The sequence below is a fragment of the Bos javanicus genome, chromosome 9 (assembly GCF_032452875.1).
Source record: "Bos javanicus breed banteng chromosome 9, ARS-OSU_banteng_1.0, whole genome shotgun sequence".
Lineage (NCBI taxonomy): Eukaryota > Metazoa > Chordata > Mammalia > Artiodactyla > Bovidae > Bos > Bos javanicus.
The window spans coordinates 10,000,001-10,014,678 of record NC_083876.1 but is presented as its reverse complement, the minus strand read 5'-3'; the positions used below and the strand labels follow the sequence as shown (position 1 = coordinate 10,014,678).

General features: G+C 41.2%; 1 protein-coding gene across 5 annotated transcripts in view; it reads right to left on the bottom strand.

Annotated features, from left to right (window-relative positions):
• SMAP1 (small ArfGAP 1) overlaps positions 1-14,678 on the bottom strand; it is a 189,302-nt gene that overhangs the window by 66,222 nt on the left and 108,402 nt on the right. For 2 of the 5 annotated variants that reach the window (XM_061427139.1, XM_061427143.1), the window contains exons 5-6: positions 13,711-13,791; positions 7,482-7,562 (exon numbers count right to left, since the gene is read on the bottom strand). The exons of 1 other annotated variant lie outside the window; for it this stretch is intronic. In XM_061427139.1, the coding sequence (XP_061283123.1) occupies positions 7,482-7,562; positions 13,711-13,791 (162 nt within the window). The remainder of the gene's footprint in view (positions 1-7,481; positions 7,563-13,710; positions 13,792-14,678) is intronic. 2 more of the 5 variants (XM_061427140.1, XM_061427141.1) reach the window with 2 other exon arrangements.

Genomic DNA, 14,678 nt, shown 5'->3' with positions numbered 1-14,678 from the left:
TTTTTTCCTACACAGAATATGTAATATTTAATAAATGTTTGAATATGAAAAATTTTTAATTCATAAAAACATAAAAATATTCCAAGATAGGTGAATAATTATGTACTAAACTCACTGTAATTATCTCAGAAAGACCTTAAGAAAGTCCATGAAAATATAAAATTCTTTACTTTGATGTAATAATCTAAATTTTTCTGTTAAGATACTCATTGCATATAAAACCAATGATGCATTTACACTTGTACAAAAGGCATCTAAACAGAAATACCTAATACCTTAAAGTAAGCCATGTTTTCTGAAATATAATATATTCAGACACACACAGATATACACACACATACATACACACACAAATACATGTTCTATATAAATGCAGAAGTAGCTAGCATTAGGAAGAACTGAATACTTTTTTCCTAAATTAGACTGTCGTTTAACAGGAAGAATAGCTCATTGAAACAAAATAGCAACTAAGGTGGATGAGAAATCAGTTTGAAATAATAAAGAGAATTCACAGACTAAAAACCAACTCTGGAGCTGTGAAAGCCATCTTTAAGGATATAGTCAAGATGATTTTAGGAACCTGTCCCTATGTTCAATAGATTTAATAAGTAATTCTAAATTTAGAACTATTAATTACCATAGGGATCACTAGAGATCATCAAGGCAAAGCTTATTAATAAAAGAGGAAAAAGCAGATCCAGGCAATTAACTGACTTTGCCCAGTTAACTGACTGAACCCAGACCACGGGCTTGAACCTGACTCTCCTCCTGACCCTGCTTCTCCTGCTGCAACCAAGTCTCAACAAACATGGCCACCTGCTTCTGTAAATAACATTTACTGGAACACATTCACATATACTGCCTGTGTACTACAAAGGAAGAGTTGAATAGTTGTGAAAGATACCTTATGGCCTAAAAGATTTAGTATCTGATTCTCTACAGAAAAACATTTGCTGATCCCTAAAGTTTTCTTAACATACAATTTAAAAGTTTCAGAACACATAAATTCTATCAATAATAAACTACATTATAATAAACAGCAATAAAACCAGAACCACTACTGTGGTTATTACTTTAAACTACTTTATGCTATGCTATGCTATGCTAAGTCACTTCAGTCATGTCCAATTCTGTGTGACCCCAGAGACGGTAGCCCACCAGGCTCCCCGTCCCTGGGATTCTCCAGGCAAGAACACTGGAGTGTCCTTCTCCAATGCATGAAAGGGAAAAGTGAAAGTGAAGTCGCTCAGTCGTGTCCGACTCTTAGCGACCCCATGGACTGTAGCCTACCAGGCTCCTCCGTCCATGGGATTTTCCAGGCAAGAGTACTGGAGGATTTAATTCCCCCATCCCAAGAACTATCTGTCCATTTTTCATGTTTTGATATGTACATCTTTAAGAAAAACTATAAAACTTAGAACGTCCCAAAGGAGAAATCAAGATCTGCTTATTTAAACTGAAAGAGAACTCATGTACATTCCTTTAATAGAGTACTTCTCATCTACATAAACATATTTATAGATCACCAGCTACTTGGGAGACAGTCTAGTAGATAAATCTAAACGAACTGAATTAGAAATGTCAAACATCGGACAGAATATTTTAGAAAAAGTCAAATATATACACTATTTTCCAGCAGAATATCTAAAGCACAACAGACAGACATCTATTTAAATGTCAAAAACATCTGCCCTATTAATCAGTTGATTCAGTAAATGTTTAGGTTTTACCTTCTGCTTCCCAGAAAAGAAAGTGAGCTGGCTCCAGCTAACCCTATTAGTAACAGATGCTTATACAACACAGTAACATAAGCCTCAGGGAGACCTAAGAACAAAATACGATTTAAACAAAAGTAGTAGGTTGCTTAGGGAAAACAAGTGTATTTACGGAAGGAAGAAGTCCCTAAGGTAGGAAATCAATAAAAATTATGAATCCACTAGTTAGAAGACAATATGGGATGGGGTTATATATAAACACCATTCTTTTTTAGAGAACCCTGGACTGTTCATTATAAAATGATGTAGAATGTACAACAGAACAAAAAATTGCAGTACCTGAGGGCACATATGTCAAATCAAAGCACGCACACACACACAAACGACCTGGGACTTAAATCGGAAGAAAACCTGGGTTCAACCCCTGTTGGGGGCCAGCGTGAGGCACTCCACCCATGGCAAAGGTCATGAGGAAGGAGGCTCGACATACACAAAGGTGGGATCGAGCCTCAGGAGTCTCCCTGGAAATTCTCGAGCATCTACCCCCATAACCAGAGCCTGCCTACTTTACTACTTTGTGCTCTCCCCTACACCTCTGACTTTATGGGGGGCTGTCCCCCACCACCTCTTTCGGAGAAGGAGTTAACTTAGAGCTCCAGTTAATAATAATTCCTGGGCGTGATACGAGTGTTTCAACCTACAAACTCCTCTGAAGGTTCTCTAGCCTGCCTGACAGGCTTGTCTGGCCACACGTGATTGCTCACAGCCTCCCAACCGTGAGAGGCACGAGATGCTTTAAACCTTCTAAAAACAGGTTCCTTAGAAAAGTTAGAAAACCATTAGTATAAGTATAGTGGGCTGATTAGAAATTGTATTGGTGAAGGGTTTTTCATTTGTTGAGCCAATGTTTGTTGCTAAGACTCCACATCCCCTGCCCTTACACACATTAATGAATATATAGAAGAAATAAGTATTAACCTTTGATATAAATCACGTTAGACCTTAGACTAAGTAAATTCTTTCCTTAACTAAAACCCACTACACCCTCACCCTATAGGAATGTAACTTTATTTGGGTGGCATCTGTTTTAAGAATAATCACCCCTGGAGAAAAGAGTGTTCTGGATGACTGACCACTGTCACAAGGAGAGGGTCATAAATTGTCAGCAGGTCCCCCTGGCCAGAAATGATGTAACACCCCTAAGACCTCTGTATACATTTGTATGAAGCACCTGACTTTAATAAAAGTTAGGACTGCTGCCCCCACGTGACTTTTGTATAACATCTCAGTGTATAAAAACAGACTCTGGAAAATAAAGAATTGGGATCAGTTCCTCGAAATACTGGTCTCCCCATGTCGCTCTCTCTCTCAAACTCTGGCTGAGTCTCCATCTGGAGCATGGAACCCGCCATGCTTACTAATTATGCCTGGGCTTCTAAGATCCGACCCGGAGGCCTCAGTGTCTCCTCTCCTTCGGGAGAACGGACGGACGCCTGCAGCCTACCTAAGTGGTGCAAGCTTCTTGTCTTGAAGTTTTATTGGTCTCCCGCATAAACCAAGCTACTCAGCCTCTTTTCTCCACTGAATTTTCCTACTGAGCTATCCTCATTCTATTACTCTTTATATCTTTGATGAATATTTAAATAGTCACCGACACCGTCTCCCCTTTGAATACCCTGAATCAGCCGGGGCTGGACCCCAGCAAACCCCCTCAACTGCTAACAACTGTTAGCACTGAGCAAGTCACTTTTCAGTGGCTTGATGTCCTTCTAGGTTTTAGTCTGCTCCTGTATAAAATAAGAGATTGGGACTAGGTAGCAAGGTTCCTTCTGATCCCCAATTAGCACACTTCCAAGTAACTGTTTATTAACTCACTGCTGCATGTCAAGTCCATGTTAATGGCTTTAATTATGTGCAGAAATAAGTGGACTTAGAAGAGGTATTCTGGAAAAATAAACCCTATCAAGCATCACTCTTTCAAACACATGAAGATGTACAAGATGGAGCTTAGTCTGCTCTGCCTTATAAAAGAAATGAAATCCTATTTTTCCAAGCTCCATAAATTATCTAACTAAACTAGATTACATTAGCCAGTTCATATATTCTCTCTGATTCTTGGTTCCTCCACCTCCAACAATAACTGGTCTTTGCAAGGAGTAAAGAGAACACACACAGGTGAAGAGCTGAAAGCCTTCCCTCTGAGGTCAGGAATAAGACAAGGATGCCTTCTATCACTGATTCACAAACCAGAAATAAAAAGAGCAATAAAACCACAGAAATAAGACATTTGCAAACATGTAACTGGAAAAGGACCAGTTTCTTCGACATGTATGCGTGTGTGTTGATTGTTAAAACCGCAATATTGTAATTAGCCTCCAATTAAAATAAATTTTAAAAAAGAAAAAAATAGGCAATTAAAAAAAATAAAGAGAAACTGTATTTAGGGAAAAAAAAGGCAACAAGGGAAAAGTAAGCAATCCAATTTAAAAAGAGGTAAAAGATCTGAATCAGAGCTCCAAAGGGGGGCTCCAAATGGGCTATAAACATGTGAAAAGGCCCTGAGCTTTGTTCGTAATATATAAAATGGACACTTAAAATACAATGAGATATCACTATACACTCATCAGACTTTAAACAATATTTCTGATAATACCAAATGTTGAAAGAACGCAGGGTCACCAGAATACATTTGGCATTTGGTGTACATGATGCAGGGCTGTGTGACATGACTTAGCAACTGAGTATGCACAACAGTGTTCACACTTTATGACCAAACAAGTCCACTCGTAAATACATCCTGAAGAAGTACACACCTAGAGGCACGTACAAAAGCACTCACAGCAGCACTGCTTATTAAGAGCTAAAGCCTGGATATAATCCCAGTGTTTACCAATTGAATGGATAAAGTAAGAAACAAAAATACGATGAAATACTACACAACAATTGACTAAGGAAGCAGACAACTATATACCAAAAAAATGCTGACTGGAAAAAAAAAGCAAAACAAAAGAATATTCGTGCTATCATTTGTATGTTCAAAAAATACAGGAAAAACAGTATTTTCTAAATATGATTTCTATTATTTACATACACACTCAGAGAAGATAAATCTATTTCTAAATGCAAGGAAACGATTATCTCTGGGAAGAAGAGAGGTGACTGAACCAGGAGGTGTTACGGTGGCAGCTTCTGGGGAGCCGGCCACGTCCTGTTTCCTGACCAGGTGGTGAATACAAGGCTGGTCACTTCACACTTGTAAGTGCACATGCAAACTACACCTGCCCAGTTCCTGGCAGATAACAGATAGCCAATAAAGCCAACCCCTTCTTATTAATGAGGATGATATTCTGACTACTACTGATATAATTTTCACTATTACTACTAATTTCTCCTCTGTAGATTATACACGGGGGTTTCCATGGGGGCTCAGTGGTAAAGAATCCACCTGTCAATGCAGGAGACGTGGGTTCAATCCCTGGGTTGGGAAGATCACCTGGAGAAGTAAATAGCAACCCACTTTAGTATTCTTGGCCTGGGAAATCCCATGGGCCTGGTGAGCTATAGTCCATGGGGTTGCAGAGTCGGACACGACTTAGTGACTAAACAACAACAAGACTATACAAGCTGCCTGACTACCTCAGCTCAGAGACAAGGCACAGAGAAACGGCTAGTGCGAAAGAGGAGAGCTCACTGGCGCCACTGCTCTGTCTCCCCACTGTGCAGACTTGTAAATGCACTGGTCTCTCCCTTCTCATGCAGCTTGTACTATCCTGACCACGAAAGTTTGACAGGAACTGAGGTTTCTCCCTGTGGGTGATTATTCCTTCAGCAAGGTTCCCACTAGCAGCAGCAGGAGTCCTGAACTCTGCAGGGTGAGCAAGAGTAACAGACGAGGTGTGAACTGGGTTTAGTAAAACCTAACACTGAAGGTAACAGAAAAGTGCCGGCTCCTCCCCGTGCCCACCTCTGAAGTGCTCTTCTCACACCCGCGATCCAGAGACTGCTCACAGGTCACTGGCGGCCCCTTCCCTCAGCGGGCAACGGAAGGCAAGCACTTACACATAAGGCAATGAAATACACGAGGTCATGACATCGAATGCTCACTGTATTCTCAGGGCAAAATTTTTTTTAAGAGAAAAAAATACATGTTGTAAAAGAGGTTAAATTTTAAATCTTGCCAAGTACAACAGTAAGGCATTATATAAACTCTTTGATATTTCTAACTTTTGAAAACAAAAGATAAAACCTTCTGGTGATTTTTAAATTCATTTGCAATCAAAGAGAAAACTGTCAAAGAGATTTCACTTACAGCTTCTTACTGATGCACGCTGAAGAGAAAAGTTTCCCGAGGAGAACTGAAGCAATTTAAGTAACTGGGGTTATAATTACTAATCACTCCTTATAAAAAGTTTTATAATATTTAACATCTGACTAAAACAAAACCTAGATGCATCCCCTGTTGGGCAAAGAAACTGATCTAACAGTATAATTAAAGAATCATATGAGAGAGGAAATAATACAATCAAATGTATGACAATGTCCCCGGAATTCTGAGGAAGGGAGAAAGTGCATCTACTTGGGGTGGTTAGAGGGCCTTCACGGACAAGGAGGAGGCCTAGGGAAGTTGGGGGAGAGCAAAGGACAGCCTTGGCCAGGCAGTTCAGGGAAGAGATGGGAAGTGTGTTCAGGGGGCAACAGACAGGTTGGCCTGGTACTGGTGGGGCCAGAGGTTAAGGGGACACCCACTAGGAGGGAGGTGAAGGCACAGATGGTGGACAGGTGTGGGTGCTCCATAAAGTTCTGACCAGCCTTGGGATGCTTAGCAGCACGTCTTAAAGCTGAAGGCATGCTTATAACTTTCTGAAGGAACAGGCTATTCTAATAAACGTGATGGAAAAAGAGCCAGTTACACTTCAAATGGAAGCAGTTTGTACTGTGTAATTTATGCCTTCATAAAGTCGACTATTCACACTGCAACAATTAAAATCAAGGACACGCTCTCTTTACTAATAATTCTCTTTCTGTGCTCCATCATTGTGTGAGGAAATGCACTGAGAGCCAAGCCACCATGACTATTTAACCAAGTCCTTTACAGACATCCATCGTATCTTGCTACAGTAGTGTAGCAAGACAGTAGGCCTGATCACAGCTCTCCTGCTCATCACTGCAAAAGAACCTTCCAAAAGAATCCACAGCCTGTCCTTCAAAAAGGATCAATGTGGACCTTAAAGTCCTCTACAATTTGAGCTCAATCTACCATTCTGGTCTCTTTCCCACGACTTTCCCACAGACATAGATCTTTCTTCACTCTACTGCTCACTCTTTTTCTAAATAAACCCTGTCTTTACTTTCGGTTACGTCCTCAAGGTGTTCTCTCCACAGGACACACTCCTCACAACCTCCATCCTACCTACACGTCAGTCCACTCGAGTGCTACACTCAGTGTGGAGTGTCTTCTGAAGGCCTCTGCAGGGCCCTCTGCACTCTCTCAACTGTGCTGACTGTGAAGTCAGACTGTGCAAGAAAGCTAAAACCACCACTCTTTACATCAGGAATAATACTTGCCCTCGAGAAACTCACAGGAATCTACACCCACACATATGCACCGGATTACAAGTCATACAGGACCAGACAGATACAGGACACACTCCGCAAATACTGGTTCAAAGAATGACACTGCATATCATAAGTATCTCCAAATCATCCATATATAACTATACAGAGAAGGTTGTAGCCTGTGTGGATTAAAAAACAGCAAGAGATTACCTTTTCAGTTGTAAGAGGTTTTGTAGGCTTTTCTGGCTCCTTTTCTTTCTTTTTCTCTTCCTTTTTTTTTTCCTTTTCTTTCTAAAACACAGCCGAAAGCTTTGATAAGTTCACTTTTTTAAAAATGTCAGCTCTTCATACATTTTTATTTTATTAGTTGGAGTCACTTGAAGAGAGTACAAATTTCAATGATGACAATATTCAGTGATACTGAGACATGAAAGAAAGCACAGCAAATTCATACTGTCATCAAGTATGTTAATAACACAATAAAGAATAACTTTCCTTAAAAAATTAAGACAGAAGTGAGACAATTTAGAACTTCTTTGATATTTCAGAATTTGTTTAAAACAAATGCAATTTCTATTCAATAAATTCTCATTGCATCTTTACATAAAGTTAGGTTTCCTAACAGCAACCAAGAAGTTGAAATTTGAATACAAAGAAAATAAAAACTAACTCATAGAAGAGAATTCTTTATCAACCAGATGAAGGCAGAGTACAACATGTAAACATGAGAAGCAAAGTGTAAAATCACTTTAATTTTTTTTTCAATCACCATAGTGTTGTGGTATTTTTAAAGGACAAATACGATTATTTTCTCTTGAAAATAACGTTGAAGATAGTGCTTGGGGACCAGAACGAGCTGACTGGTTTGCATATATGATACAACCCAGTCAAAGTAAACTATAATGATATTATAAAGTTCACAATTTGCATTTTCAAGAAGGATGAAATAAGATATAATGATAAAAACTTAAGGGCTATAAACAGGTGGGAAAAGGAAAATGAAGTAGATTAAACAACGAGCATTTGTAAGGCATATGGAGGGAAGAGATACCTAGAAATTTACAATCTGATGATAATGCAACTGAGTGCTGATCTAGACCTTAGTCCCTGGCAGCAAAGACAAAAGGATAAACTGCTGAACCTAGAAAAGGCATGAAAATAAACACATGAAACTTGGTGAAAATGCCTAAATGTTGCATCTGCACCTATGCCTTTAAAAATGGTGCTTGACACCACCTCTCTCAAGAGAAGAATCTTTACTATTTGTAAATTGGGAAAGTCAACACCAGCAATTCCTAAGCCAAAATGGTAGAGATAAAATTAAAGCTCCTATGGGCCAGGCACTGTGATAAGCACCTTACTGTCTAAGTCAATGTTTATAATAATGTCGGAAGAAAGTCCTCATTGTCATTTTACAAATGCAGAAACAAACTCTCAGGAAGGTGACACACACAGCCGATCGCAGCAGGGCTGAGGGCTGCAAAGCCTCCATGCTCGCTGTCGTCCAGTGGGCTCTGCTTCCCCCACACTGTCCTCCCCAAGGGGACAGCGGGCACCTCCTGAGCCCTTCTCAAGGGCTAGACACCATGTGACTCACCGAGACCTGCATAAAAGCCTTCCGAGGTAAGGAATATCACCGCCACTGTGTAAGTGAAAAATAAACAGGATGTGCAGAAGTCCTTCAGATGTCATGAAATGTTTTCCAGACACCAGTCAAGTTTAGGGAGGAAAGCAACATAACTGGACATCCTCACTAATATGCTGGAGGTGGATGGTCCTGCAGCCCTTCAAAGCTCTTAGTTATTTCTCAAGGATGTCACTGTCATGAGATGGGGAAGAAGCCCATCTTTCTAATCACTATGACTGGTGGGTACATCTGAAATCACCAAAAATAAATTAAACCAGTTCAGTTCAGTCACTCAGTCATGTCCAACTCTTTACGACCCTATGGACTGCAGCACGCCAGGCCTCCTTGTCCATCACCAACTCCTGGAGCTTACTCAAACCCATGTCCATTGAGTCAGTGATGCCATCCAACCATCTAGTCCTCCGTCGTTCCCTTCTCCTCCTGCCTTCCATCTTTCCCAGCATCGGGGTCTTTTCAAATGAGTCAGTTCTTCACATCAGGTGGCCAAAGTACTGGAGATTCAGCTTCAACATCAGTCCTTCTAATGAATATTCAGGACTGGTTTCCTTTAGGGTTTCTGCCTTTTCATATTGTTCATGGGGTTCTCAAGGCAAAAATACCGAAGTGGTTCACCATTCCCTTCTCCAGTGGACCACGTTTTGTCAGAACATGGCATGGCTCATGTGGCTGTGGTCCATGTGATGAGTTTCATTAGTTTTCTGTGATTGTGGTTTTCATCTGGTCTGCCCTCTGACAGATAAGGATAAAAGCCTTACGGAAGCTTCTTGATGGGAGAGACTGACTGTGGGAGAAACTGGGTCTTGTTCTGATGAGCAGGGCCACGCTCAGTAAATCTTTCCCTAGCCCTTCCCTTCTCCAGAGGATCTTCCCAACCCAGGGACTGAACCCAGGTCTCCCGCTTTGCAGGCAGATTCTTTATCAGCTGAGCCACAAGGGAAGCCCAAATTAAACCAGCTAGCTGTGTTTAACCAAGGGAGAGCACAATTTGATGTCTTAAACACTGGAATTTCAGTTGTCAAAATATGGCTGTAAGCAACAATATTATGACATGGGCCTTGAAGTCACATTAAAAACATGGGTTCTAGCCAAAATGGCCATCATCAAAATACCCACAAACAATAAAAGCTGGAGAGGGTGTGGAGAGAAAGGAATCCTATACTGTTGATGAGGATGGAAACTGGTATAGTCACTATAGAGAACAGTGTGGAGATTCCTTAAAAAACTAAAAATAGAGTGACCATATGACCCTGCAATCCCGCTTCTCAGCATATATGCAGAGAAAAGCATGATCCAAAAAGATACATGTGCCCCAATGTTCACTGCAGCACTGTTTAAAATAGCCAAGACATGGAAGCAACCTTAATGTCCACCAACAGAGGAATGGATAAAGACGACGCGGTGCGCACATACAATGGAATATTACTCGGCCATTAAGAAGAATGAAACAGCCATTTGCAGCAACATGGATGGACCTAGACAGTGCCATTCTGAGTAAAGTAAGTTAGAGAAGGAAAAATATTATATGACATCCTTTATACGGGGAATCTAAAAGGAAATGACACAAATGAACTTACAAAACAGAAACAGACTCACAGGCTGGAGAACGAATTTATGGCTGCTGGCAGAGGGAGGACGGGGAAAGGATAGTTAGGGCGTCTGGGATGGATGTGTACTCACTGCTATATTTAAAATGGACAACCAACAGGGCCCTACTGTATGGCACAGGGAACTCTGCTCCGTGTTATGCTGCAGCCTGGATGAGAAGGGAGTTGAGGGGAGAATGGATACATATAGTATATGTAGGGCTGAGGCCCTTCTCTGTTCACCTAGAACTATCACAACATTGGTTGTTAACAGGCTATACCTCAAAATAAAAAGTATAAATACAAGAAAAAAAAATTTTAATAATAAAGAAAGGAGACAAAAGTAAGGAACTTAAAGGCAGGCAACTCATCAGGTGACTGATCTATTTAAGATACAAGTTTCCTAAGGGAATGGTGAAATATATATATATTTTTTTAGGTTGGAGGAAATATATCTTTAGTATCAACGCTTCTGATTTGTTAAGGCAGTTGCTATTTCTTCTTTGGCTCTTAGTAGGATGAACAGAAATCTCAAAATTTTCTGTAAGTCCTTTCTGAGAGACAAATCTCTCTCTCTTTCTCCTGGGAATACCTCAAAACCAGAGCTGCTAGAAAAGGTAGATAAATGCAGTCTGAAGAGATTAGTTTCAACCACTCTATGAAACAAGCAATATTCAAAATCTTATAAATAAGCTAAGATGTACCAGTAGCAGACCTTTCTAGGACCCTAACGTTTAGTGAGCATTATTAAACTTTCATTTTCTATGTTTTCTGAAAAAAAAAAACAAAAACATGGGCTCTAAACACAGGCCATATAGTTTTACCTACAGATAACACCCATCTTTAGAATCAAAAGCTGCTGAAAGAAAGACCAAAGAGTACTGTGAGAACCTAAGTTGTTTTAAACTATTTTCTCAGCAAGAATAAAACACAGCAGTGTTTGATATTTCAAAACAGTAGTTCCTGAAATTTGGTTATTACATAGCCAAATGATATAGTGAAATAGGAGACCTTCTGCAAAAGAGAACAGGAAAAAATGTTCAAGTCCTATAAGGCAAAGAAAAGTAGATCTTGGGTTCATTAAAGATATAGTCTCTAAAACTTTTTATTATGCACTTCTGTCTCAAATGTTGTGAGCAAACATACTCAATATATGTATGTATTTATTAATAAAGCACATATAGTACTCTATTATACACATTATAAAACTACATAAAATTAGAAATTTTAAGAGGGTAAGAAAAAAAAAGCATGAATAAACCTTTTGACGGAGTGCCCTTAAACGCTGTCTAAATGGTGTCTAAATGCTGTCAGGCAAGACGCCGCCACTAGGCCGGGTAAGACCCCGCTTTCCAGGACCTGGTGGCCAGCCCCGCACAGCAGACACGTGACCTGAGGGCTTCCACCCTCTGAACAGGCACCGCAGCCACCTTTCACGCCCTTGAGGCCACCTCCACCTCCTGCAGGGCTTCCTCTCTGCTCCTGGCCCCTAACACCTACAACTCTCTGACCACCCAAGTCTCTCCAGCTCCAACCACGCCCTTCATGCTCCAAACCACCCCTCACTGTCTCCTCGGGACCCCCTTGCTGTGCTGTGAGGTTCCAGCGTGCCCAGCTCTCCACTCTCATGTCACCACTCAACACAGTATACGCGGACTGCCTCTGCACTCCTCCACCTGGGATCTCTCCTCGGCCTCCAGACCTGTGTCTCCAACCTCCCACCAGACCCCTCACAGGTGTTCAGTCACCTCACATTCAACACACCCAACTCTTACGTCTGCCCCATCCCTATTCTCACCTCAAAGCTGCTCCTCCTCCTCAGCCTGGATCCCTTCTCCCTGGAGAGCGCATCATCTGCTGAGATGCTCAGGCCTGCAGCCAGGAGTCATCAAGGTCCCCAGAGCACCTCCACGACTCACTCATCATACACCTCACAGACCCGACCTTCTCCGGGTCTTTGAAGACCACTCTTCCTTCCACTCCCTCTGCCTCCAGTTCAGCACACGCTCCCATCATTTCATGCCTGAGCCAGAGCAACAAGTCCTCGGGCCTCTTCTACATCCAGCAGCACAAAGTTCACTCTCCGGAGATGGTGGCACAGACAGTCCGGAGGAGAAAACCGGTTCCGGACGCTCCTTCTACCCGTGGAAGGCACTGCGGAGCCAGGGCCTAGGGTCAGAGCCCAGACGCGCCAAGAGGCTCCCAGGAAGGCGCGCCTCCGCTTCCCCACCAGCCACATGCCTGCCTTCTGCCACAAACCCCACTCATCCTGCTCTGCCCGCAGGCTTTCTTCACAGGACACTTTTTCTGTCTGGACTGCACCCCAGTCCTCACAGGGAACGTCCAGGAAGAATGAGCGCCCTGGGCCAGAGCAGCTCTGTGAGGGCTCAGCAATCACGGCCCCCATTCGGCTGCGCCAGAAACCCCCGTAAGGTTCCCCATTTTCCTCTGTTCGATGGAAGCATCTCCCCGGCAGAGGATACACCTTATCTGTCTTTGTATCTCACATGTCAAGTACACCATTTAGCAATGAGGAGACACAGACAAAGTGTGAGATAAAGGATGTCTCAAATTCACTATGGTCATTATAACAACAAAAAAAAGATAAAAGAGTCAAAAAAATTAAAACCTTCAACTATTTATAGGGATGACTTTAAAAGTCCATAACGGTATAGCACCACGCTCCGCAATCACTCCTACCCCACACACATCTCAACAATTATCACTCTCTACAACAATGATGACTCTACGCATACACTGTATCCATACGATAGTTACTATGGCTTAAAAAACAAAATGACATGAACGTTCAAGAGTTTATAACAATAGAATCATAGAAAGAAAAATTTTAACCAAAATCTCTTCCTAGTAAATCAAAGAATTCAAGAGCAATTATAGAACAGTTCCTTTAAGCCTAAGGTGGTAGCGGAAACAACAGCGAAAAAATAATTGCTTATTAAATGCTGAAATAAATCTATGGTACCGATAAATTAGTCATTCTGAAATTAAATACAGATTAAAGCTCTTTAATCCTACCTGCAGCATAGGAAAGCGGTCCTAAAATTGTTGTATTTAATGTATTTAATACTGGAGACCATTCAAAGCATAAACAACTATTACAGCATCCATAATAAACAACTAATACAGCATAAATGATGGCACGTTCACACCGAGCGTATGGACACAGCTGGCTAGAACACCACCATACCTCCAATTTGTTTTTCTCAACAGCAGCTTGTAGAGAAGGAGAGGATACCAAAGGCTGAAGAGGAGCATCAGAGGAGGCAATCTGTGGAATGCAGGTGGGAAGTCAGGAGGAAAAAACAAAAAGAAAGTAATCAGAATTATAGGCACAGGAAAGAAACAAACACTCATGCATTTCTGAGCTACAGAAGCACTTAGAAATATGTTAAAGGAAAATAATGCATCAAGAAGAGTGTTGCTTTTCAAGTACTTCCATGTGGAATTTCTGCAGATAAAAGCATTTATTACAGAAAAGTGTATGATTTAAAATGCATTTCACTCTAACATAAAATTTAAAATGCACTCAGACAAGATCAGGCCCAAAGTATCTGAGAAACAACTGAGTGTGTCTGGCGGCTCTCTTTCCATCAGTGTTACTGCTGGAGCGCTCACGCTGACACGCTGTTCCAAGTGGCTGGACAGCACGAATTGAGATCTTGTTCCCACTGACCATAATTGCTTTAAGAACGGAAAATAACACAGAGCTGAAACAGTAAAAGTTAACGAAAGTTTTAATCAACTGTGTAAGAAAACAGAAAGAAGGCTGGGAGTGAAAAGACTGAATTAACGCAGTGTAACAGCTAAGCAGCAGGCTTACTGAAAAGCCATACATACACTTCCTTCTTGGAGCTCGTGTCCACAAACACCACCCCCAGGGCTGCACCGGCTGAACTGCCCCAAAACTCTGTGAGACAGTTACATATGCAAAGGCAGTTACATATGCAAAAGCAATTTATACAGAGATAATTTCATCTAAAAGCCTTTTCACTCATCTTACCCAATTCCTACAAGAATAGTTGATCACTTTAATGGAAGCATTATCTTCCTGCTCTCTTTACTGCCAAAATATAACTGAAATACGTTTACAAAATGTGTAGTAGATCTTTGGAGCTGTTAAACTGACATCTCTATATTGCTCTATCATATCAACAG